Source organism: Podarcis liolepis (assembly GCF_965112155.1).
Source record: "Podarcis liolepis genome assembly, chromosome: 12".
NCBI classification, from domain to species: Eukaryota; Metazoa; Chordata; class Lepidosauria; order Squamata; family Lacertidae; genus Podarcis; species Podarcis liolepis.
Window position 1 is genome coordinate 9,062,036 of NC_139563.1, and position 22,371 is coordinate 9,084,406.

Sequence of the window (22,371 nt, forward strand, 5' to 3'; positions counted from 1 at the left end):
CACCACGCTCTAAGTGACAGAGCTGTTCCGTCTTTCTGCCCAAGGTGGCATGCAAAGTTTCCCTCCTCCCCATTTCCTCCTCCCCATAACCCTGTGAGGTAGATGAGGCTAAGAGACAGTGACAGGCCCGGGTTACCCAGTGAGCTTCATGGCCAAGTAGGCATTCGAACCCTGGTCTCCTAGGTCCCTGGTGTGATGCTCTAGCTGCTACCCCACAGTAGCTTTCAAAACAGATCACGTTCTGAGACTTGGGAGAGCTGCCGCCAACTAGGGTGGGATGGGGGAAATCTATGACTTTGCAGATGTAGCTGGACTACACCTCCCATCAACCCTGATTATTGGTCATTTGGCTTGGGCTGGAGTCCAACCACATCTGGAGAGCCACAGCTCCTTCTCTCTGGGAGAGACACTACTGGCAGTTTCCTATGGTCTGATGGGGGTTGTGTGTTATACCCATAATGCAACTGGGTAGTCGCATTGGAAGGGCATAACTCAGTCATGTGCATTTGCCGCAGGATGTTTGCGTTCACTTTTGTTTCCAGGACTTGGGCAGCTGATAGCTCTGAAACTCTTGTCTGTTACTGGAGGAGAAAGCAGCCCTATGCCCGGCGAGCTTGTCGATGTGACAGCGCAACACCTTGTGCGCTTTGGTTCTCTGAACCCCAAATCTAAGGCAGAGAAAACTCTGGTTCTAAGAAATCTGACGTATGTATGATGCTAAAATTGTATGGGGGGCATTTTTCTGGGCAGAAGCCAGTTGTCTTTGCACTGAACAATATTTATTTTAGGATAATACATTACAATTATTGCGTACACAGCGCTTTAACGACAAGTTTCTTAGAGGTTTAGTTCACCTCCCATACGGCTAGCTGCTGAGGGACGACACATTGCGCTCATATGTTCCATCTTGTCCCCCACCCCTTGTGCTCCAACTGTGTCCCTGACTTCCTGGTTTGAGCAAGCAACGGTTTGTTGTGACCTCTGAATTGGGTAAACTGTGGTTTTGAAAAATTTACCTCCAAACACACACTGAGGGAGAAAAACACATGATTCGGAATTCTCATTCTGGTTTGAAGGTAAATTATGGTTTGTGAAAACTAGAAAATTAGGATGGGGAGGGGGGCATGGAATGACGGAGGTACAATTTCTGATGCCAAACTTCTATTAAAATAGACAATACATGGGAGTTGAGCCATTTCTCTTGGACCAGATGCTCTGGTTCTATATCCTCGAGGTGGGGGTGGGGACTAACAAAGGCAAATACTTAAGTCCCTTATTTTTTTGGAGGGGGGGGAGCTAATTAAAAGGTCCCCTAAAAATATAATTTTCCTAAATGTTTAGCCCGAAACTGCAGAATTGAATGCCTTCTTTTTCCCTTCTCTTTGCTCAGCCACGTGGATTTCCCTTTTTTCTGGCAGATAATGAAGCCTAATCTGCAGGCATCAATGTTGGAAGGAAAAGCGGACCTGACAAAGATAAAGTACCACTTGGAGACGGAGTCCGCTTTCTCTGTGACTCCTGCCATGGGGGTTCTGCGCCCCCATAGCAATCACTCGTTTACTCTCTCTTACCATCCAAAGGAGGTACAATCTTGCTTGTACTTGGTTGATTCAATATTTTCCATCTATACTGTGCAATTTGTTGGACAAAAGTTTAACCAGCAGCTACTAAAGGGTCTGAATGAAACTCAAAAGCAAATGAGTTTATTGCTTTCCACGCTAAAAGTCATTCTTAGATTACATTATGTATGTGCTCAGTAAAGGTAAAGACACCCCTGACCATTAGGTCCAGTCGCGGACGACTCGGGGGTTGCGCGCTCATCTCGCTCTATAGGCTGAGGGAGCCAGTGTTTGTCCGCAACATGACTAAGACGCTTCTGGCGAACCAGAGCAGCGCATGGAAATGCCGTTTGCTTTCCCGCCAGAGCCGTACCTATTTATCTACTTGCAGTTTGACGTGCTTTCGAACTGCTAGGTGGGCAGGAGCTGGGACCGAGCAATGGGAGCTCACCCCGTCGCAGGGATTTGAACCACCGACCTTCTGGTCATCAAGCCCTAGGCTCTGTGGTTTAGACCACAGTGCCACCCGCGTCCCATATGTGCTCTGTAGGCTGGTATGAATCAGGCCTGGCTAACTACTACTTCTTCTTCCAAACTTCATTGAAAATTTGCCTTCCAAACTTGTTACCGGCGAAACCAAGCTCTTTCTACCCATTTGCTGTGGCCAGACACATTCTTGGCACCTGTTTTGGTGTGAGACAATTAGCAAAACCAAAAAATCCCTTGAATTCCTGGTGGGCTTCCACACTTGGCTACTGATCTGAGATTGGCTTGTGTGGGTCTGGGGTGGCTGTTTGGGGCCCAAGCCCACCTTCAGCCTTGACTTGGGGGCACATGCCAGGGTGGGTGTGGCTGCTTCCAGCTCCATGGTGAGAGAACATTTGGTGCAAAATGGCTCTCAGTCTTACCTGAAGCCTCAGCTGTTTAAACTACAAGAGGCTTTGATCTCTTGCAGCCCAGAGGCAAATACACTTAGCGTAAGCCGTAGATTATTTTGGGCAGTTAATTTGATGTACATTAGTTGATTGCCGTTCTTGGTTTTCGTTCTCCTTGCAGCCAAAGTCGTATCACAGCGTGCTTCAGATTGTGCTGGAAGATATCCCAGAGCTACCGGAGTAAGTGATGCATCAGGGGCACGTGAAAATGTTCTTAAATTGTGCCGGAGATGGTTGCCATTCTTGTTGCTGTGTTGGTCCGAGAGACAAATTTATTGTCTTAATGGCACCTTCCTCCTTTGCCTGATTTAGCAACTTATTGCTGAACTGTGTGGGCGCTGCCACGCAAACACAAGCATGGATGCGCACGTGTTGCATTTGTTTCCCACTCAACCCTGGTCCCACTCCACCCCCACCTAATAGCAGATTTGGGGGCTTGGGTGGGAATGAGACCCGAGAACCAAAGGTGATCACACATCCTTTGCAGCACAATTTCCCTGGTCTCATGGCGACTTTAGCCCTTTAGCTGTGCTTAATTTCGGTGGATTATGCTGGGAGTGCCAGGCACCTCACAGGTCCTTTGCATTCATGGCAAAAGGGTGTGAGGCAGGTTTACTTCCTTACAGGGTAGATTTGATTTAAATGAAATTGATTGAAATCACGATTTAAATCAGTAGTCAGTAAGACTTGATTTAAATTGTGTGTTTTTTACAGAAAGACTCATTCTTGCTTGTATAATCTTAATATTTACAACCAGATGAAGGTTTCATTTTTGGAATAATAAATATTTTCAGAGTAATTTTTTACAGTTATATCAAAAATTGCTGATTTGGTTATACTATTAGAAATACATAGATAATTATGAAATTATTGTGAGGTTTAATTTATTTGGACAACTTTTCTTCTCTACTTTATTGGAAGGTGAAAAATAATCATTTCCTTAATAACAACTTAAACAATTTATTTAACTAAAACAATAACATTTTAGCATATGTATCCATGTTTGTTAACTGATGTTGTTAAACAACTAAAAAAAAAACTTTGACTGAGTTTTAGCACACATGAAAAACCTAAAACAAATCCTTATTTGCAGATGAATAGCCTTTGGACTATAATGTTAACTTATAAGAGAAACTATCTTTAGAAAGATTTTTCCTCCAAAAGCATTTTATTTTAAAAATCCAATTTAAATTTAAAAAATCTGATTAAATAAAAAAATCTGATTTAAATTTTAAAAATCTGGGGTTTTTTAATTAAAAAAAATACTGATTTTTATCCCCCCGCTTCCTGAATCCCGTTCCTCTGCATGTTTAGTCAGTCTCTATCCCATCACATTCAGAGGGGTTTTCTCCCAAGCGAGGGGGCAAAGCATAAGAAACAGAGAGGCGTAGACCTGAATGTGCCAAGAGAAGGAAGAGCAGTTTTTTGTTTTTCCCCTGCTGGGATGGGTATCACATCCTTTATGCTATTTTAAATATCCACAACAGCAGCAATTCTAACGCCGTCCCTCACACAGCCCTCAAAAACGGGAGCAGTACGAAAGCGGAGAAAGGCGTCAAGAAAACGTGATTGCTTTGGAAATAGACGTCAAAGGCAATACGGAACCCTTTCAGATCCTTTTGGAGCCCTATGCCATGATCATCCCAGGAGAAAACTACATTGGTGTAAATGTTAGGAGAACATTTAGCGTAAGTCTAATTTTACTTCAGCCAGTATATGTATGCGTTGCTCAATTGCCGAAAAGTATTTCTATATTGCTGTGTATCAATAGAGTGGTGTACAACATAAGAACATAAAACACCACTCAGTATTAAAAATGTATTTAAAACACCACTCAGAACATAAAACACCACTCAGGATTAAAAATGCATTTAAACCTTAAAATGACAGGCTAATGAAAAATAACCGGCTGCAAAGTCCTGTTGGCATAGATAAGGTCTTCAAAAGACACCTGCCAAATCTCTGCTCTGTGTCCTCTCAGGTGGGGGACCAGTGACACTAAATCCCCAATTTCGAGTTGAGGCAGTCAGGCCTCTAACCTGGAAGGCAGCAAACAGCCCTCCTGGTTGGTTGTGCTGCTTGGAGGCCTCCTATAGAAGTGTGAAATCTATTTCTTTTGTAGTCTGGAAGAAGCCCCAGTGCCTGGGAAGGAAGCTTGACGCTTGTCCACGGTCTTCTGTGTCTTCCTTCACCTTCACACATGTCAGAAAATAATTCTAAACTCTGCAAATTGAACAATGCGAGCAGATTAAATTGCTCTTGTGCAGAGCTAGGCTTTGGCTTTATATTTCTAGGTGTAAGAACCCACTTTTATGTTATCTTTTATGTTATGGATCACCGCCCCTTACACCCTGTATATAAGAAAAATGTATTACTTTTTCTTACCCCTTTAATCTCCACTACCACCATTCAATTCAAAATAGTCTCATATTCATATATGAATACTAATGAAGTATTAATCTGTGGGTCTGTGTTTCATATCTACCTGACACACCTGCCGTGGGTTACTCCAGAAGTCTGGAAATGGTGATTTGGTCATATAACGGCATTGACTGTCTGTTCATTTATGAATCTCCAGATGTACAATAACAGCAAATCATCCATCAGGTTTACATGGGAGAAAATAAGTGATTGCGACATAGTGGAAGTTGAACCTTATTCCGGAAAATTAGGTAACGCTTTTCCTGTCTGTTGCATCTGTGTTACGCACACTGCATTAATCTGGGCAGAGGGGCTTCTGGCGAGAAAGGGGAAGCCCAGTGCTGTGCTGAGAACCTGGGCAGACACAGCTGGGCCATTCAAACCCCACCCATCTCACCTGCCCAGGTCTCAGGAATATGCACCTGGGCATTATCTCCCCATCCGTGATCAAAGCATGAATGAGTGAGGACTGGCCTGGCATTAAAAAGCAGCAGCACCAGGCTAGAAAGCTTGTTGCCAGGGTTTCTTACATATCATTGGATATGTATGTTCTTGATACTCCCTAGGCCCATCATAAGACCTTGGAGAACAGGGTGGGGAGGAAAGATTATACAGTGGTACCTCGGGTTACAGACGCTTCAGGTTACAGATGCTTCAGGTTACAGACTCCGCTAACCCAGAAATAGTACCTCGGGTTAAAAACTTTGCTTCAGGAAGAGAACAGAAATTGTGCGGCGGCAGCGGGAGGCCCCATTAGCTAAAATGGTACCTCAGGTTAAGAACAGTTTCAGGTTAAGAACGGACCTCCAGAATGAATTAAGTTCTTAACCCGAGGTACCACTGTACGCATAAGTGCATATGCCACTATCATGAGAAGGCCATGATATATGTTTTGGATAATAATGTTGGGTTTGGGAAACCATTCGGCTTTGAAAAAGCAACACCTATGCCTATTTTTTCCCCAGATGGAAGTAACAGATTTGTCTTCTCTAGGGGTAAATGAATTCCAAGAGTTTGAGTTCACCATTACCGGAGGGAAACCTGGGCATTCCTGCCATGATCTGCAGTGCAAAATCACTCACTCCAAAGACCCCGTGGTATTGCACGTGGAAGCCGACTTTAAGGTGGGAATATCTGAACCTACGAAGCTGCCTTATTGTCTTGGCCCTTGGGGTGAGTGGAGCCATGTGCTTTGTGCCAGAGGGATGCCCCCCTCCCCACACAGTGCTTGCGGCCTTCCATCAGACTCGGCTGCCCCCCAGCAGAGAGTTCCACAGTCTCCACCCCAGTGTTTCACTCAGTGCTGTTGTGTTAGTCAGTTTGAGCATGCATAACCTTGTCTTTTGGATGCTTTTCACTGAGACTTCTGTGGTGGTAGCTGACCTGTTTTGTGTGGTTCACTTTTCTCAGGGACCTGTTCTTTCCATCGACGTCCCATCCTTTGACCTGGGCCTGCTTAAACTGGGAGAAAAAGTGCGGTTCACGTTTCAGATAGAAAATCTAAGTCAGCTGCCAGGGAAGTGGAAAATTCAGGAAAGCCCTGCTTGCTTAACTGAAAGAAATGAAGAGGTGTGTTGCTCAGAGATCAGAATTTGGCCATTTCCCTTCCTGTGCCTTGTCCAAAGGCAGGGCTTTGAATGGAAGACTTTTGATGCCCAGACCTCTGTTCATGGAATTACAATGGCTCTTGGGTTTCCCCCCTGCAGACCTCTCCGTTCAAATTTCAGCCACGTAGTGGAGAATTGTATCCTCTCGGCAAGTGCAAGGTCTCTGTTTTGTTTACATCATACATGTGTCAACGTCTTAAGACCGTGTTAGAGATGGAGGTGGAAAATGGAGTTGGAAGGTGAGGACATGAAATAGGTTAGAGACTAATCTGGTAATCTCTCCTCAGTCTCCCAGAGGGCATTTCAAGAGAACATTTCCATCTCTGCTGCAGAAAGGGCCCTATAGCGTTGGTCATGTGGCAGTTGGTCATGTGGCACCAGGCAGAAACCGTCCTATTTACCCAGGCCTTTGGCCATTAAATAATCTATGGTTTGTTAAAGCTGGGGGTGAGGGTGGGACTGTTATTATGATTATTATATTATTACGCTGTCTGTTGTGCTTTTATTATGTTTTTATTATTGTGCTCCTTAAACTGTGATCTTAATGTTATGCACTGCCCTGGGATCTTTTGATAAAGGGAGGTATATGAATTGAAATAATAGTAATAGTAATAGTAATAATAATAGGAGTATGGGTGGCCCAGCGGGAGGGGCTGCCCTGTCTCCCCTCTCCCCCAGAACAGCCCTGTCACATAGCAGGGTGCCTGCTGTTTTGCAGTAGAATCAGCAGTGTTGCTGCTCCTTTTAGAACTGGGCAGTCCGACTTTTCATACCGAGTGGGCCACAAGAGTACTTCGTTTGATACAGACCCCACAGACTGCACATTGCTTCGTTGCGCAGGGGTGTGGGGGTTTAGGTCAGAATTGGAGGGCACCCCAGCCCTCATGCTGCCTTCCAAAAGCCAGATAAGCAAGGTACCAGGCTTTGGGAAGGAGGCACGAGGCTCTGGCAGAGTCCTAGATCCCTCCCAAAGCTGGCTAAGTGCTAACTAGGCTTTGGGAAGGAGGTTGGAGGGCTCTAGGACCTTGTCAGAGCCCTCATGCCTCCTTTCCAAAGCCCAGCGCCTCGCCTACCAGGCTCTGGGAAGGCAGCGCAAGGACTGCAGGGCATCAGATGTTGTCATGGACCGCCAAAAAAGACCTTGAGGGCCACATTTGGCCATTGGGACACGTGTTGGACCTGTTGAGAAAAATACTTACTGTAGTGGAGAACTTCACCCTCTCTTCCCTGTATCAAAAGGAGTTAGGAACAGGAAAGGTTGTGTGCTCTCAAAAGAGGGACTCCTGTACCTTGGGATGAATAATGCCCAGGCTGCCATCATTGCAGCCTTGGCAATCTTAAAGGGACACTTACAGCAGAGAGGGGGCTGAATTTCACATGCTAATCCAAACTGCCCTCCTATGGAAGATAAGTGTTTATTCACTGCCTGCTGCTGGAGCTGTACTTTTTTTCTGTTTTCAGTCACATCTTAGTTTTTGTGGAGGTCCAGACTCCCCACGTCTGCCTGCTGTCGAGTCATTTGCATTTTGACCTCTCGGTTGGAATCCCTGCGGAAGCAACCGTTCATCTTTTTAACCAGACGCTGCTCCCATCGCGCTTCCAGTGGGGCGAGGTCAGTGGTGCTCCTACTCCTGATTAGTCCGAAGAGCGCCCCACTGCCTCCTGTTAACTGACCAGCCTTCCTGATTTGTCCGACAGCTCCTTGGAAGCCAAGCTTCTTCCTGCGAGCTCAGCATCTCTCCGGAAAGTGGCACTTTGGGTCCCAACGAAACGAAGGAATTGCGTGTGGTGATAACTACTAATGTTAAGGTTAGGGTTTTTCTTTTAGAAGTACTTGGCTTTCAAAATGCAGAATAACATTGCGGTTGCTGCTTCATTTGTTTGTAGACAACCCCCTTGTCTACAACCCCCACAATGGGGTGGGATGTTGATGTTGATGACCCCTGGGACCATCACTGTGGTGTAGCGGTTAGAGTGCTGGACTAGGACTCGGGAGACCAGGGTTCGAATCCTCACTTGGCCACAAAGCTCGCCAGTTACTGTCTCTCTGCCTAACCTACCTCACAGGGTTCTTGTGAGGAGGAAATGGAGAGGTGGAAAGCCGGAAAGGGGGTTATTATTTTGTTTTTGTTTTAACTATTTTGTGCTTTTATCCTATATTTTTACCCTGAGATATTCAGATAAAGGACGGTGTATGTATTTTAAAAATAATAATAATAATGATAGTAATGATAGTAGTAATAATAATAATAATATTAATTGCACCACACCAACTTTGCCTCCCCCTCCAAGCAACCACCTGCAGGGGAGCAGTGATGCAGTCAAAGAAATAAGAGCTCCTTCTTTCCTACAACTGATTTTATCTGCTGCTTCTGTATTTTAACTGCTGTCCTATTAATTTTTTTGCTATTGTTGATTGTTCAAATAATCTTCGTTGGATTTTTACTGTGTGTGTTTAAACAATTAAAAGCTCTGCAGATGCCGGGGGGGGGGAGAGGCAGATAAAAGTGTGTTGAATAATAGTCACCCCAGTCTCAAAACGGTGCAAGATTCCAGGCACTCACCCATCTTTCCTTTTGGGGATGAGGCACAGTGGAGGCAGTGGTGTCTCTATGGTATATGGTTTATTTACACACATATACAACCCAAGCATACTACAGAGGGGTTCACAGCATCAGCACCCCAAAAGGCCCTTGTTTCTCCCATAGCAGTAGCCGTGGATTCAGACAGACGTCAAACCTTGCCTCGCCTCTCTCTCTCCTCTGCTGCTTTTTCCTCTGGCTCACGTCACTGCCACTCTCTGTTTTCAACTCTGGCTCTGTCTTTCTAAGGATCCCTGAGTTGAGAGAAGGTCCTCTTCCATTTCCCACGTCCCACAGAGCCCCTTCCTTCGTTCTCCTTACACTTCACCAGGAGGCTAGCCTGGCTATTCCAGGAATTAGAGACTTGGTTAGATTTTTTAAACACTTGCTGGACACATGGATTAGAAGCGTCTGGCACACAGATCCCAAACTCCTAACAGTAGCCAAATAAACTACGATTCATTTTCTTTTCTACGGCAAAATTGGTTTTGGTATTTGTATGGATGTTTCCCACCCCCACCCCCTTCATAAACCTTTCTCCCTTTCTCCTCTTCTTCTTTCATTGCATTCCAATATGTCTGTCATATTAAATGGGCGTGTCTTTTTGCTTCTGACTTGGAAGTGTTCCCTCCAGATTTAGTCCTCCTGATGACATTTGCTCTCTGGCCTGCTGTTGATGATTCTTACACGAAGGTCTAATTCTTTTTCTGCCAGGAGAAACTGAGTGACCTTGCCCTGTGCTGTAGCATCGAAGACATGTTGGACCCCCTATTTCTGGCAATTTCTGGTGAAGTTAAGGGGCTCAGAATCACCTACTCCATACCTTCTGACAGGTGAAGGAAACTTAGTTAATAGCTTAGTAAAATATAGCTATTAATTACTAGTGGCTCAAAATGACGCTTTCTTTGGATTATATTAGCTAGGGTATAAAGAAGCATTTTACTTGTATTTCCACTAAACTGTTCATGGAAGCCCAATATAATCACTCATTTTCACATTCATATTTCTTTTGACAACCGTTATGTCTCTGAAAGCGTCTCGCTGGCAAACGAGGGAGTCCATTTAGCGTCTGTTGCTGTTTCTCTGCAGTGTTGAGGAGCATAATTCGGAATCTTCTCAAGATCTGATGCTAGACTTTGGCTCGGAAGTGGCATTGAAAAGTGTGATAAAACACCAGCTAATAATTACCAATCACTCTGAGTTAGCTGCTCTGTTCTCAGTAGGGGTTGAGTATTTCAGCCAACCAGGTCCACGTCCCTCAGATGAACAGGGCCAAGATGGGTAAGTCTTAGATCCTATATTGCGGGGGATTGTTTTTTGATGGAGAAATATTTTCTGTTGTAAGTGTAAGCCTCCTTTTCTTCCATTTCACCCTGATTAGCGGTGAGTAGAAAGAATGCTCTGGTTCGCCAGAAGCGCCTTAGTCCTGCTGGCCACATGACCCGGGAGCTGTACGCCGGCTCCCTCGGCCAATAAAGCGAGATGAGTGCCCCGACCCCAGAGTCGGTCACGACTGGACCTAATGGTCAGGGGTCCCTTTACCTTTACCTTTAGCTAAGTCTGAACGATAATCATTTTCAGTAGTAAATATTGATTCACCCGGCTGGCCTCGGGCAAGTGGCTAACACAGCTGTGCTGGTTGGGACAAGCTCTGGAGGGCACCGGGCTCTTGAAAACTTAAAGCATGACATTTTAAGAAATCCCTGCACCCTTCAGAGTTCTCACTGAGACATCTTTTTCCAAGCTCCTCCAAAGCTGTCGTGGAAACCACAAGGCGAATAACGAGGCAGGCTGCAAAGAGGAAACAATCAGGTAGGCAGAGTCTGCCATTTCTATATTTTCAGATGCATTGTGGGTAAGTGGCAGTGGGGGGGGGGGGAGCGGAATGCAGGGATAAATTGAAGAGGCTCTCCTGTTCCAGCCTTGCTGTCAAACTGTTCATCTGCTCTGGTCTTACAGCCTTCAGAGCTGCCATGCTATCTCACGGAAAGGGAGCGACTTTCCACGTACACCCCTCTGAGGGGATCCTGAAGGCCTTCGAGGAGCTTGTGGTCAATATAACGGCTTATAACAACATGTGGGGGCAATACCAGGACACCCTCATCTGTAAGGTGCGTGGTCCAGGGATTGCAGCTCTGACCTGGAGATTGGGAAGACCGAAGCTTAACTGAGAGTTCACCATCATTGAGCAGAGTGGGGCTTGCTTTCGAGTAAGCATGCATAGGAATGCGCAGAAAGTCTGTGCCCCCCACTTAATAATAATTAATAATAATAATTTTTTATTTGTATCCCGCCCTCCCTGGCCAAAACTGGACACAGGGCGGCTAACTTCAAATATATAACGTTGGTATAAAATCAAACAATAATTAAATTACCTCCTAAAAACAAGTCAGGATCAAATTAAAATCTAATTAGCTGGCTTTCCGCAAGCTTGGGGTTGGGAACAGTAAATGCTCATCAGGCCCAACTGTTTACGCTGTTCTTATATGGGCCTGTGAGAATGCTAGGAGGCCTCTTTCATACTATTCTTATACAAAAAGAGAAGGGGAGTCAGGCTGAGCCCTGACCAAAGGCCTGGAGGAACAACTCCGTCTTGTAGGCCCTGCAGAAAGATGTCAAATCCCGCAGGGCCCTGATCTCTTGTGGCAGAGTGTTCCACTTACTAGAGGATGAGCCCCCCCACTGTACTAAGAGGAGCTTAACTTCCAAGGAAATGGGTGTATGAGTCGCTGATGGGTGGCATAGTTTGCACCCAGGGAGTTTGGAGCTCAGAATGATGGACACTTTGTGGTTTGCTTGGGCTTTGTCTGGATGTGGGAAGAGGAGCCGTACACTGAGCCTTGTTCACAAGGTTGTGACAAGCGGCAGACCAGCTGTGCCGCATCTGAAGGTGTGCACATTCCCTTCAGTGCAGTCAGTTATCTGCAATAAGCAAGTCTTTTCTTGTGTGTAAAAGGAAAGAATGCCTGTGAATCATTTGTCTCCCAGGAGGCCTCAGGATTTAGCAGCTGGGTTCCATTGCTTACATGCAAAATATTTCTTTCTCTGTACAGGTGGGGGAATCGGAGCCGATGTTGATCCCCATCCAAATGACTGTGAAAGGCTGCCCAATCTTCTTGCAGATGACAGGACCCAGCCATCCAATGCCAACGCCTGTAATCAGGTATAATAATAGTAATAATTTATTACTTACACTCCACCCATCTAACTGAGTTGCCCCAGCCCCTCTAGAAGGCTTCCAACATAATATAAAAACACATCAAATGTTTAAAAGTTCCCGATACCAGGCTGCCTTCAGATGTCTATGAAAGTCAAGCAGTTGTTTATCTGTTTGACATCCGGTGGAAGGGGATTCCACAGGGTGGGTACCACTACCAAGAAGACTCTGCCTCATAAAAACCTACCTGCTCTTCGCAAGGCAGTTGAGGCTGTGTCTGCATTCAGGATGGGCAAAACCTTGTCCATATTTGGTCCCTGTTCAGTTTCTCATTTTCAGATCTTAAGTGTAGTTCTCCACATTGGTTTTTCTAAATTGTCAAAAGTATGAAAATTCACCAGCATTCTGTGAATTTTCCCCTAGTATGCACATTTTTCTGTGCCTACCATACTTTTTTTTAATATCGATTCTCCCTAATGTAATGCATTTTTTGTATGAAATTTTCAGTAACGTGCATTTTGATGCACACTTTGCCCTAGCGTTTGAATTTTGTACACATTACTTGGCTAAAGAACCATATTGCAGAATTTGGAGCAGGGATTATTTTGAAGAACAGCTGCATTTTCTATTTGCATTCTGTTTCCAGAAGTGTGACTTAAGGGGGTTCACCTTTAAAGGGGATTCTCTGTCAGGATTCCCAAGCCCTTCTGACCCAGCGGCAGTTCCCAGCTGCCCCGGAGGAGAGCAGAGCCTTGTGGCAGAGGCATGTCCCCTTCAACAGAAAGACCCAGAACGTAGACTTAAGTGATGCATACCCAGATGACCCCATTTTTCTTCTCCAGGTTTGGGGCCCACATCTCCGGAGGGGATACAGTCTCGCGGTACGTCCGGCTCAACAACCCCACTCCCTTTGGTAAGCGAAGAGGATGTTTGCCCTTTGTGAGAAGCGTTATGGCAAAAGCAGGGGTCCTGTTTCCAACCCAGCACCGAGTGGGGCCAGAGGCAGAGCAATAAATATACATTACCGTATTATTTGCTCTATAAGACACACTTTTCCCCCTCCAAAAATTAAGGGAAAATGTGTGTGCGTCCTATGGAGCGAATGCAGGCTCCTTGGCTTCAGCGATAGCGCTCTGAAGTGCAGAGGGAGCACTCCCTCCGTACTCCGGAGGCTTCGGGTTGCTTTCACTGAAGCCAGGAGAGCAAGACTCTACTGGATTCAGCGAAAGGAACCTGAAGCCCCTGGAGCGCAGCGGAAAGTCCCGCTGCACTCCGAAGGCCTTAGGTTGCCTTCACTGAAGCCTGGAGAGTGAGAGGGGTCAGTGTTCACTGACCCCTCTCGCTCTCCAGGCTTCAGGGATAGCCGCCTGAAGCCGGAGGCTTCGGGTTGCTTCACTGAAGCCAGGAGAGCGAGACGGATCGGTGCACACCGATCCCTCTTGCTCTCCTGGCTTTGCTTCGCTGGAGAGGCGCTGCACAGCTTTCCCTCTCTGCACAGCGCCCCTTCAGCGAAGTGAGAGGAGAAATGGAAGGGGCTCTGTTTCTCCTGCCGCTTCGCTGAAGGGGCGCTGAGCAGAGGGGGAGATTTTTTTTTTCTTGTTCTCCCCCTATAAAACAAGGTACATCCTATGGTCGGGCGTGTCCTATAGAGCAGTGTTCCCCAACCTTGGGCCTCCAGCTGTTTTTGGACTACAATTCCCATCATCCTTGACCACTGGTCTTGCTAGCGAGGGATGATGGGAGTTGTAGTCCAAAAACAGCTGGAGGCCCAAGGTTGGGGAACACTGCTATAGAGTGAAAAATACGGTGGTTCCTTTGCACAGCAGGCTGCTTTCTGCTGTGCAAATATTAATGCACCCCTCTCTTTTCATCCAGCCAAGCAAGGAGCATTATCGGAGTCCAAGGACACTTTTCAGCAAAACACTTGGGCAAGGGAGGGGAGTTCCAGGCGCCAGGCAGACACCCGGAGCAGGTCCTATTTGTCTCATGGGCCTGAGTTTCCCCACTTCTACATTACAGTGTTTTTGTTGCTGCGACGATGGCAAAGGCCCAGTAGCAACCAGTTCCAGTAGGAAGCTTTTGAGCATCTTTCACTGAGCTGTCCTTGCCTTTGTGGGGATACTGAACGAGCTACAATCCCGGCAGTTTTGGAATTTCCATGTTAACCAACAGCGGTTCAAGGCTCCATGCTGTCCCATAGGCTAAGGTTTTGTGGTGAATGTCCCAAGGGCATTTCTGTGGTCTGAGAACTTTCCCCTGCTCGCCTGCTTCCAATGTTGTCTTTGCAACATTGCCACTCTGGGTAGCTTCCAGCAAAATATTAATAACACAATAAAACCTCAAATATTAAAAGCTTCCCTAAACAGGGCTGCCTTTAGATGTCTTCTAAAAGTCATATAGTTGATTATTTCTTTGACATCTGGTGGAAGGACGTTCCACAGGGCGGGTGCCACTACCGAGAAGGCTCTCTGCCTGGTTCACTGTAACTTCACTTCTTGCAAGGAGGGAACCGCCAGAAGGCCCTTGGAGCTGGACCTCAGTGTCCGGGCTGAACAATGGGGGTGGAGACGCTCCTTCAGGGATACTGGGCCGAGGCTGTTTAGGGCTTGAAAGGTCAGCACCAACACTTTGAATTGTGCTCGGAAACGTACTGGGAGCCAATGTAGGTCTTTCAAGACCAGTGTTATGTGGTCTCGGCGGCCGCTCCCAGTCACCAGTCTAGCTGCCACATTCTGGATTAGTTGTAGTTTCTGGGTCACCTTCAAAGGTAGCCCCACATACAGCGCATTGCAGTAGTCCAAGCAGGAGATAACCAGAGCATGCACCAGAGCATGAACTGGCAAGACAATCCGCAGGCAGGTAGGGTCTCAGCCTGCATTCCAGATGGAGCTGATAAACAGCTGCCCTGGACACAGAATTGACCTGTGCCTCCATGGACAGCTGCGAGTCCAAAATGACTCCCAGGCTGCGCACCTGCTCCTTCAGGGGCACAGTTGCCCCATTCAGGACCAGGGAGTCCCCAACATCTACCCACCCCCTGTCCCCCCAAAACAGTACTTCTGTCTTGTCAGGATTCAACCTCAATCTGTTAGCTGCCATCCATCCTCCAACCACCTCCAGAGATTCACACAGGACCTTCACCCCCTTCACTGGTTCTGATTTGAAAGAGAGGTGGAGCTGGGTATCATCCGCATATTGATGGACACCCAGCCCAAACCCCCTGATGAAAAGGAAAGAAAGCTGAGGTTTTTAGGTCACTGTGTTCTACACCAGTCCCAGTGCATTGTAGCATTGCACACAGCTTTGACTGAGACATGATGTTAAACAGTATGCAGGTTTTCTCGTCTGTGGCGCTTGCCTGGTCACAGTTATTTCACGCGTGCAAGACATCTTCTGACGTTGCCGTTGCTGAAGGATGAACATGCAAATACAAGCTCAACCTTGGTTATAAAACCTTAGCAACTCTGAGTTTCTTTCTGCATCCCCCCCCCTTCTCAATCCAGAGATTCGAATGGACTGGGAAAGTTATAACCAGGATAAAGATGACGACAAGCTGGTGGACCTTTTGGTCTTCTACGGAGCTCCTTTTCCTGTTAAAGACCTTGACGGCAATGAGATTGAAGTCCTCTGGGAGACTGAAACACCCCCAGAGAAAGTGCCTTACACTGCAGCATCTCTCAGGGAGAACCCGGTAGGGATCTATTGTGCTGTGTTTTCCTTAAAGGCAGGAAGGCGCCTTGCATGCAGCTCTTGGGTATGAATGTCAAACAAGCAAGAATGCTTGCATGAGTGCATGCAATTTAACACAAATGTTCTTTACAACTCTCCTTCCTTCCAGTCGCATTATTTTTCAGTGGTGTTAGAATCATAGAATCATAGGGTTGGAATAGACCACAAGGGCAATCGAGTCCAACCCCCTGCCAAGCAGGAAACACCATCAGAGCACTCCTGACATATGGTTGTCAAGCCTCTGCTTAAAGACCTCCAAAGTAGGAGACTCCACCACACTCCTTGGCAGCAAATTCCACTGTCAAACAGCTCTTACTGTCAGGAAGTTCTTCCGAATGTTTAGGTGGAATCTTCTTTCTTGTAGTTTGGATCCATTGCTCCGTGTCCGCTTCTCTGGAGCAGCAGAAAACAACCTTTCTCCTTCCTCTATGTGACATCCTTTTATATATTTGAACATGGCTATCATATCACCCCTTAACCTCCTCTTCTCCAGGCTAAACATGCCCAGCTCCCTTAGCCGTTCCTCATAAGGCATCGTTTCCAGGCCTTTGACCATTTTGGTTGCCCTCCTCTGGACACGTTCCAGTTTGTCAGTGTCCTTCTTGAACTGTGGTGCCCAGAACTGGACACAGTACTCCAGGTGAGGTCTGACCAGAGCAGAATACAGTGGCACTATTACTTCCCTTGATCTAGATGCTATACTCCTATTGATGCAGCCCAGAATTGCATTGGCTTTTTTAGCTGCCGCGTCACACTGTTGGCTCATGTCAAGTTTGTGGTCAACCAAGACTCCTAGATCCTTTTCACATGTACTGCTCTCAAGCCAGGTGTCCCCAGGTGTTGCTTTCCAGGCTTGAAACTAGAGCAGGCTTCTCCATCCTAGTGAGCACTAGATATTGTTATACTGCTTGATATATTAAAAATATATCTAAGTGGTGGACAAAAAACTAAAGCAACAACAGACAGACTTAAAATATTACAAAAAGACACAGCTACATATAAAAATGCTATATTAATACAAAGTTACTAATATATACAATGTGTGACCAGAAAGTTCAGTGAATGGTCACAGAGATCAGACAGCAAGAAATATTCGAATATGCAATCGGCATCAGAAACCCACTAAATGCTCACAATTGTGTATGGAGATGAAGCTGTAACTCGAAAGACAGTGTATGAGTGGTTTAAGCGTTTCCGTGAAAGGCGGCAAACCAGTGAAGATGACCCTCGGTCTGGGAGACCGGCGGCTTCAGATGTCAACAGAATTTGTGAGTTATTGATGTGGGATAGGCATTTTCCATCTGAATGATGGTGGAAGAATTGCATATTCCACTTGAAATCGTTACTGAGGTTACTGAGTTGTCCCACCTTCCATGTTCTCCCAATCTGTCCCCACCGGATTTATTTCTTTTTCCAAAACGGAAATCTGCCCTGAAAGGGCACTGATTTTCCAACATTTCACACGTCCAAGCTGCTGTGACAAGGGAACCGAAAGCAGTACAAAGAGGACTTCTCCAGAAGTTTCCAACAGTTCTACGAAAGTTGTCAATGGTGCATTGTATCAGAGGGTTGTATGTATTTCTCACTGTCCGATTTCTGTGACTACCAAACTTTCCGGTCACACCTTGTATAAATCAGTATCAATTCATTTCCCTTCTGACACACTCTCCCTCTCAGCCTCCGGGTTCTCCTTGCTTGTTAGGGTTGAGAGGAATGTTGCAGTTGAAAACACCCGGAGGGAAACCAGGTTGGGAAATGCCGGACCTAGAGTTTTGCATAGGGCTGGGGCTGCACTTCCAATTGTTGTTTTTCTTTAAGAGGAGCAAACCACGAGCCCAGGTTCAGACATCCTGGAGGTGCAACAAGAGCAGCAGATACCGTAGGAGCAAAGAAGACACCATAGTTTGTTTTGAGCTGTGGTTTAATGTTCCATGCGGACCAGGCCAAACTTTTTCTCCTGGGATGAAGGCCCATTGTGTGGGTTTTGGCTCCATCTGTCGTCCACAGGCAGACCATGCACCTGAAGGCAGTTGGCATGACTCGGTCCTCCTCAGCCCCAGCCCATTTCCTGCCTTCGTTCGAGGTGGTTCATCTTGGACTTGACGTCTGTGTCTCTTCATGAGTTTAGCTTTCCCTCTGAACATAAGAAGAGCCTGCCGGGTCAGGTCAGTGGCCCATCTAGTCCAGCTTCCTGTTCTCACGGTGGCCAGTGGGAAAACGGCAAGCAAGACCTGAGCTCAAGAGCAACTCTTCCCTCCTGTGGCTTCCAGAAACTGGTGTTCAGAAGCATTGCTGCCTCCAGGATGGAGGCAGAGCACAGCCATCCTTTGAAGGTGACCCGGAAACTACAACTAATCCAGAATGCGGCAGCTAGACTGGTGACTGGGGGCGGCTGCCGAGACCACATAACACCGGTCTTGAAAGACCTACATTGGCTCCCAGTACGTTTCCGAGCACAATTCAAAGTGTTGGTGCTGAGCTTGAAAGCCCTAAATGGCCTCAGTCCTGTATACCTGAAGGAGCGTCTCCACCCCCATCGTTCTGCCCGGACGCTGAGGTCCAGTGCCGAGGGCCTTCTGGCGGTTCCCTCATTGCGAGAAGCAAAGCTACAGGGAACCAGGCAGAGGGCCTTCTCGGTAGTGGCACCCGCCCTGTGGAACGCCCTCCCATCAGATGTCAAAGCGATAAATAACTACCTGACATTTAGAAGACATCTTAAGGCAGCCCTGTTCAGCGAAGTTTTTAATCTGTGATATTTTACTGTATTTTTTGTTTCTATGGAAGCCGCCCAGAGTGGCTGGGGAAACCCAGCCAGATGGGCGGGGTACAAATAATAAATTATTATTATTATTATTATTATTATTATTATTATTATTATTATTATTATTACTAGTAGCCATCAATAGCTGTCCGTGAATTTGTCCAATCCTCTTTTAAAGCCATCCAAGTTGGTGAGCATCACTGCCTCCTGGAGGACCAAGTTCCCTAGTCCTTTCCTTTATCTATCCTGAACCTTCATTGGATGTCCTCATGCTCTAGGGCAGCCTTTCTCAACCTGTGCTTCCCCAGATGTTGTTGGACTACAACTCCCATCATCCCTGAGCTCTGGCCTTGCTAGCTAGGGGTGATGGGAGTTGTAGTCCAACATCATCTGGGGACCCACAGGTTGAGAACCGCTGCTCTAGGGCCTTCTTTCCTTCCTAGATTTCCATTCTGTTTAAAAATTAGTAGAAGAAGAAGCCCCTTTTGCCATTTTGAATAACATGCCACTCTGGTGGCTACTGGCCTTCTATCGTCACACTTAATGGTGTGGTTCTATGAGAACAGGATGCTGGGCTGCATGGGCCACTGGCCTGTTCAAGCAAGCTACTCTTATGTACAGTGGTACCTCGCGTTAAGAACTTAATTCGTTCCAGAGGTCCGTTCTTAACCTGAAACTGTTCTTAACCTGAAGCACCACTTTAGCTAATGGGGCCTCCTGCTGCTGCTGCTGCACCGCCGGAGCACGATTTCTATTCTCATCCTGAAGCAAAGTTCTTAACCCAAGGTACTATTTCTGAGTTAGTGGAGTCTGTAACCTGAAGCGTAGGTAACCTGCAGCGTATGTAACCCGAGGTACCACTGTAGTTTCCTCCCTCTCTGATGCTTCACAACCCATGTTTTTCATTGCCATAGAGTCTAGGTGCAATTTTGGAAGACGATGAAGGAGGAGGAGGAGGAGGAAGCAGCAGTAGCAGCAGCAGCAGCAGCGATGATGACTCTTGGGAACCGACCGTCCTCAAGAAAATAATCTCGGTGGTCATCCGGCCCCATGAGGGGGTGCCCTCCGACTACCCTTTCTGCATCACTCCCAAGCAAGTGGTATGTTCTAGCTGCCCTCCTGTGACCTTGGAAGCCAAGGGGTGAAAAGATGGGAGAGACGGAGGGAAGAGAGGCTTTTGACACGAGAAAGGACTAAACTTGGGGGGGGGGGGGAGTTTCATGTATTTATGAATCCTTCCCTGTGTTCTCCAAATAGAATGGAATAACAGTAGTAAATAATAATGATAATATCCTACTCATCTAACTGGGTTGCCCCAGCTACTCTGGGCAGCTCCCAACAGAATATAAAAACATAACTAAACGTCAAACATTAAAAGCTTCCCTAAACAGGGCTGCCTTCAGATGTCTTCTAAAAGTCAGGTAGTTGTTTATTTCCTTGAAATCTGATGGGAGAGCGTTCCACAGGGCTGGCTTTTTGTTTATTATTATATTATTCAAAACAAGGTGATGGACTGAAGTGGTTGGATTCTGAATTGCCGTATTTTTCGCCCCATAGGACGCACCGGCCCATAGGATGCACCTAGGTTTTTTTGGGGGGGGAAATAAAGGGGGGGGAATTATTTTCCCCCCCAGGTGCGCTGTGCTAAGCCCGAAGCTTGGGGCGTGCGGAGCTCAGCGCGCCCCAAGCTTCTGGGTGCCGGCAAGGTCTCCGCTAGCCGTGGGAGAGCCGCACGACTTCGTGCGGCTCTCCCACAGCTAGCAGAGTGCTGCGCTAATCCTGTAGCTTGGGGCGTGCGGAGCTCAGCGCGCCCCAAGCTTCTGGGTGCCGGCAAGGTCTCCGCTAGCCCTGGGAGAGCTGGGTCTTCCACGGCTAGTGGATAGCTTCCTGAAGCCTGGAGAGCGAGAGGGGTCGGTGTGCACCGACCCCCCTTGCTCTCCAGGCTTCAGCGAAAGCCTGCATTCGCCCCATAGGACACACACACATTTCCCCTTCATTTTTGGAGGGGGAAAAGTGCGTCTTATAGGGCAAAAAATACGGTACAATGCGGGTTCAGGATATCACAAGTGCGGGGGAGAGTTACTTGTTTTGAATGCTTCTCCGTATAAAACACTCCCCATAATAGTCTACTTCACACTATGTGGCGGAGCATTTAAGAATGCAGTCCCTCCGCCTCCTACAATCTCAGCTCTGAGGGCTCCGTATATTTAGAAAACTGGCTCTCATCAGGAACAGGACACGAGGTTGATCCTAGGCAGCTGGAGTTCAAAAAACAACCTTTCCTCTCTCCCCAAAAATCAGAATATTTTGAAGCCTCCCTAGCTTCGCAAGTTGTTTGCCACATGTGGGGGTGGAGGAGGGGACGGCTGTTTCCGAAATACAAACCTCAAGCCCCCCTGGATATGCAGAACTACCTGCCCTCTCAGTGTTCCTAATCAGCTGTTTGTGCCCAGGTGGTCCCTGCAGGTGGTTCTGCTGCCATCCACATTTCCTTCACTCCGCTGATGCTGCCAGAGATCATCAATAAGTTTGAATGCGAAGGTTTTGCCCTTGGCTTCATGAGCCTGGATAGCCGGGTATGGATAAGAGAATAATACCTTTCCTTTCCCTCCTTATCCATCCCCATCTCATCTGACTTCTCTCTTTTCCAGCTTTGTTGTGTTCCTTAGGCTTTGTCCAGCACCCTGCTCTCACCGCCCTACCCAAACTAACACCCACTTTCCACCACATGTGTCATCCTACCTAGTCCTCCCGAAGTAGAGAGAAGGTGTGCTGAGGAATGGTGCTGTTTTTCAGGCCATGAGCATAAGCCAGATTCATTCCCTGAGTCTTCCCCAGCGGGTGGCCCAACCAGATACGCAGGTTAGAGTCATGGTGACACAGCCCCATCACCTCCTATCAGGTCAGAAGCCTCGCATGGGTCCAGTTTCTTGCATCGCTGCTCCATGGCCAGCTCTTTGCACAAACTGAGATGGTAACCTAGGATCCCTAGCAACCTTGCAGTGCAAACAAAGCCATTTTCTTTCAAATGGAAACCATCTTGGAAAGCCACACCTCGCCATCCAAAGTGCTCTGGTCGTGGCAGGTCCTGCCTGTCCCCCGCTCCCGAGAATGGCCTTAACACAAATTGAGCTGCAACCCAAATTAAGCCCAGCCCTGTCCCATCCCATCACTCGGAGGAGGCTCAGCACGGCTTTAAGTGCCCACAACGGACCCCCGTTGATACGTTTTTATTCCCCTCCACCAGATGGTTCAGAACGTCCCTGGGAAAGTGACTCGTGGAGACGGCTATGCCGTCGCGCCTCTGCGGATTGACCTGCAAGCGTTTGTCAAGCCGGCTTTGTAAGTGCCATATCTGAAGCGATGGGGTGGCTTTTGGGACAGAGTGAGGGCTGGGTGCTCACAGCTGCACAAGCAGATGTTGGGTGGTGAAGAAGAAGAGTTTGGATTTGATATCCCGCTTTATCACTCCCCTTAAGGAGTCTCAAAGCGGCTAACATTCTCCTTTCCCTTCCTCCCCTAAAACAAACACTCTGTGAGGTGAGTGGGGCTGAGAGACTTCAGAGAAGTGTGACTAGCTCAAGGTCACCCAGCAGCTGCATGTGGAGGAACGGGGAATC

The 22,371-nt window shown here is 47.1% G+C and overlaps 1 protein-coding gene across 3 annotated transcripts in view; it reads left to right on the plus strand.

The window, feature by feature from the left end:
• Positions 1 to 22,371, plus strand: part of DLEC1 (DLEC1 cilia and flagella associated protein) — a 47,180-nt gene that overhangs the window by 18,142 nt on the left and 6,667 nt on the right. For 2 of the 3 annotated variants that reach the window (XM_083466588.1, XM_083466589.1), the window contains exons 13-32: positions 543 to 705; positions 1,391 to 1,583; positions 2,616 to 2,674; positions 4,011 to 4,182; positions 5,073 to 5,166; positions 5,909 to 6,039; positions 6,326 to 6,484; positions 6,622 to 6,761; positions 7,984 to 8,134; positions 8,221 to 8,331; positions 9,819 to 9,937; positions 10,194 to 10,385; positions 10,849 to 10,916; positions 11,064 to 11,215; positions 12,158 to 12,267; positions 13,104 to 13,174; positions 15,765 to 15,952; positions 19,666 to 19,851; positions 21,205 to 21,327; positions 21,999 to 22,093. In XM_083466588.1, the coding sequence (XP_083322714.1) occupies positions 543 to 705; positions 1,391 to 1,583; positions 2,616 to 2,674; positions 4,011 to 4,182; positions 5,073 to 5,166; positions 5,909 to 6,039; positions 6,326 to 6,484; positions 6,622 to 6,761; positions 7,984 to 8,134; positions 8,221 to 8,331; positions 9,819 to 9,937; positions 10,194 to 10,385; positions 10,849 to 10,916; positions 11,064 to 11,215; positions 12,158 to 12,267; positions 13,104 to 13,174; positions 15,765 to 15,952; positions 19,666 to 19,851; positions 21,205 to 21,327; positions 21,999 to 22,093 (2,677 nt within the window). The remainder of the gene's footprint in view (positions 1 to 542; positions 706 to 1,390; positions 1,584 to 2,615; positions 2,675 to 4,010; positions 4,183 to 5,072; positions 5,167 to 5,908; positions 6,040 to 6,325; positions 6,485 to 6,621; positions 6,762 to 7,983; positions 8,135 to 8,220; positions 8,332 to 9,818; positions 9,938 to 10,193; positions 10,386 to 10,848; positions 10,917 to 11,063; positions 11,216 to 12,157; positions 12,268 to 13,103; positions 13,175 to 15,764; positions 15,953 to 19,665; positions 19,852 to 21,204; positions 21,328 to 21,998; positions 22,094 to 22,371) is intronic. The other variant, XM_083466590.1, reaches the window with a different exon arrangement.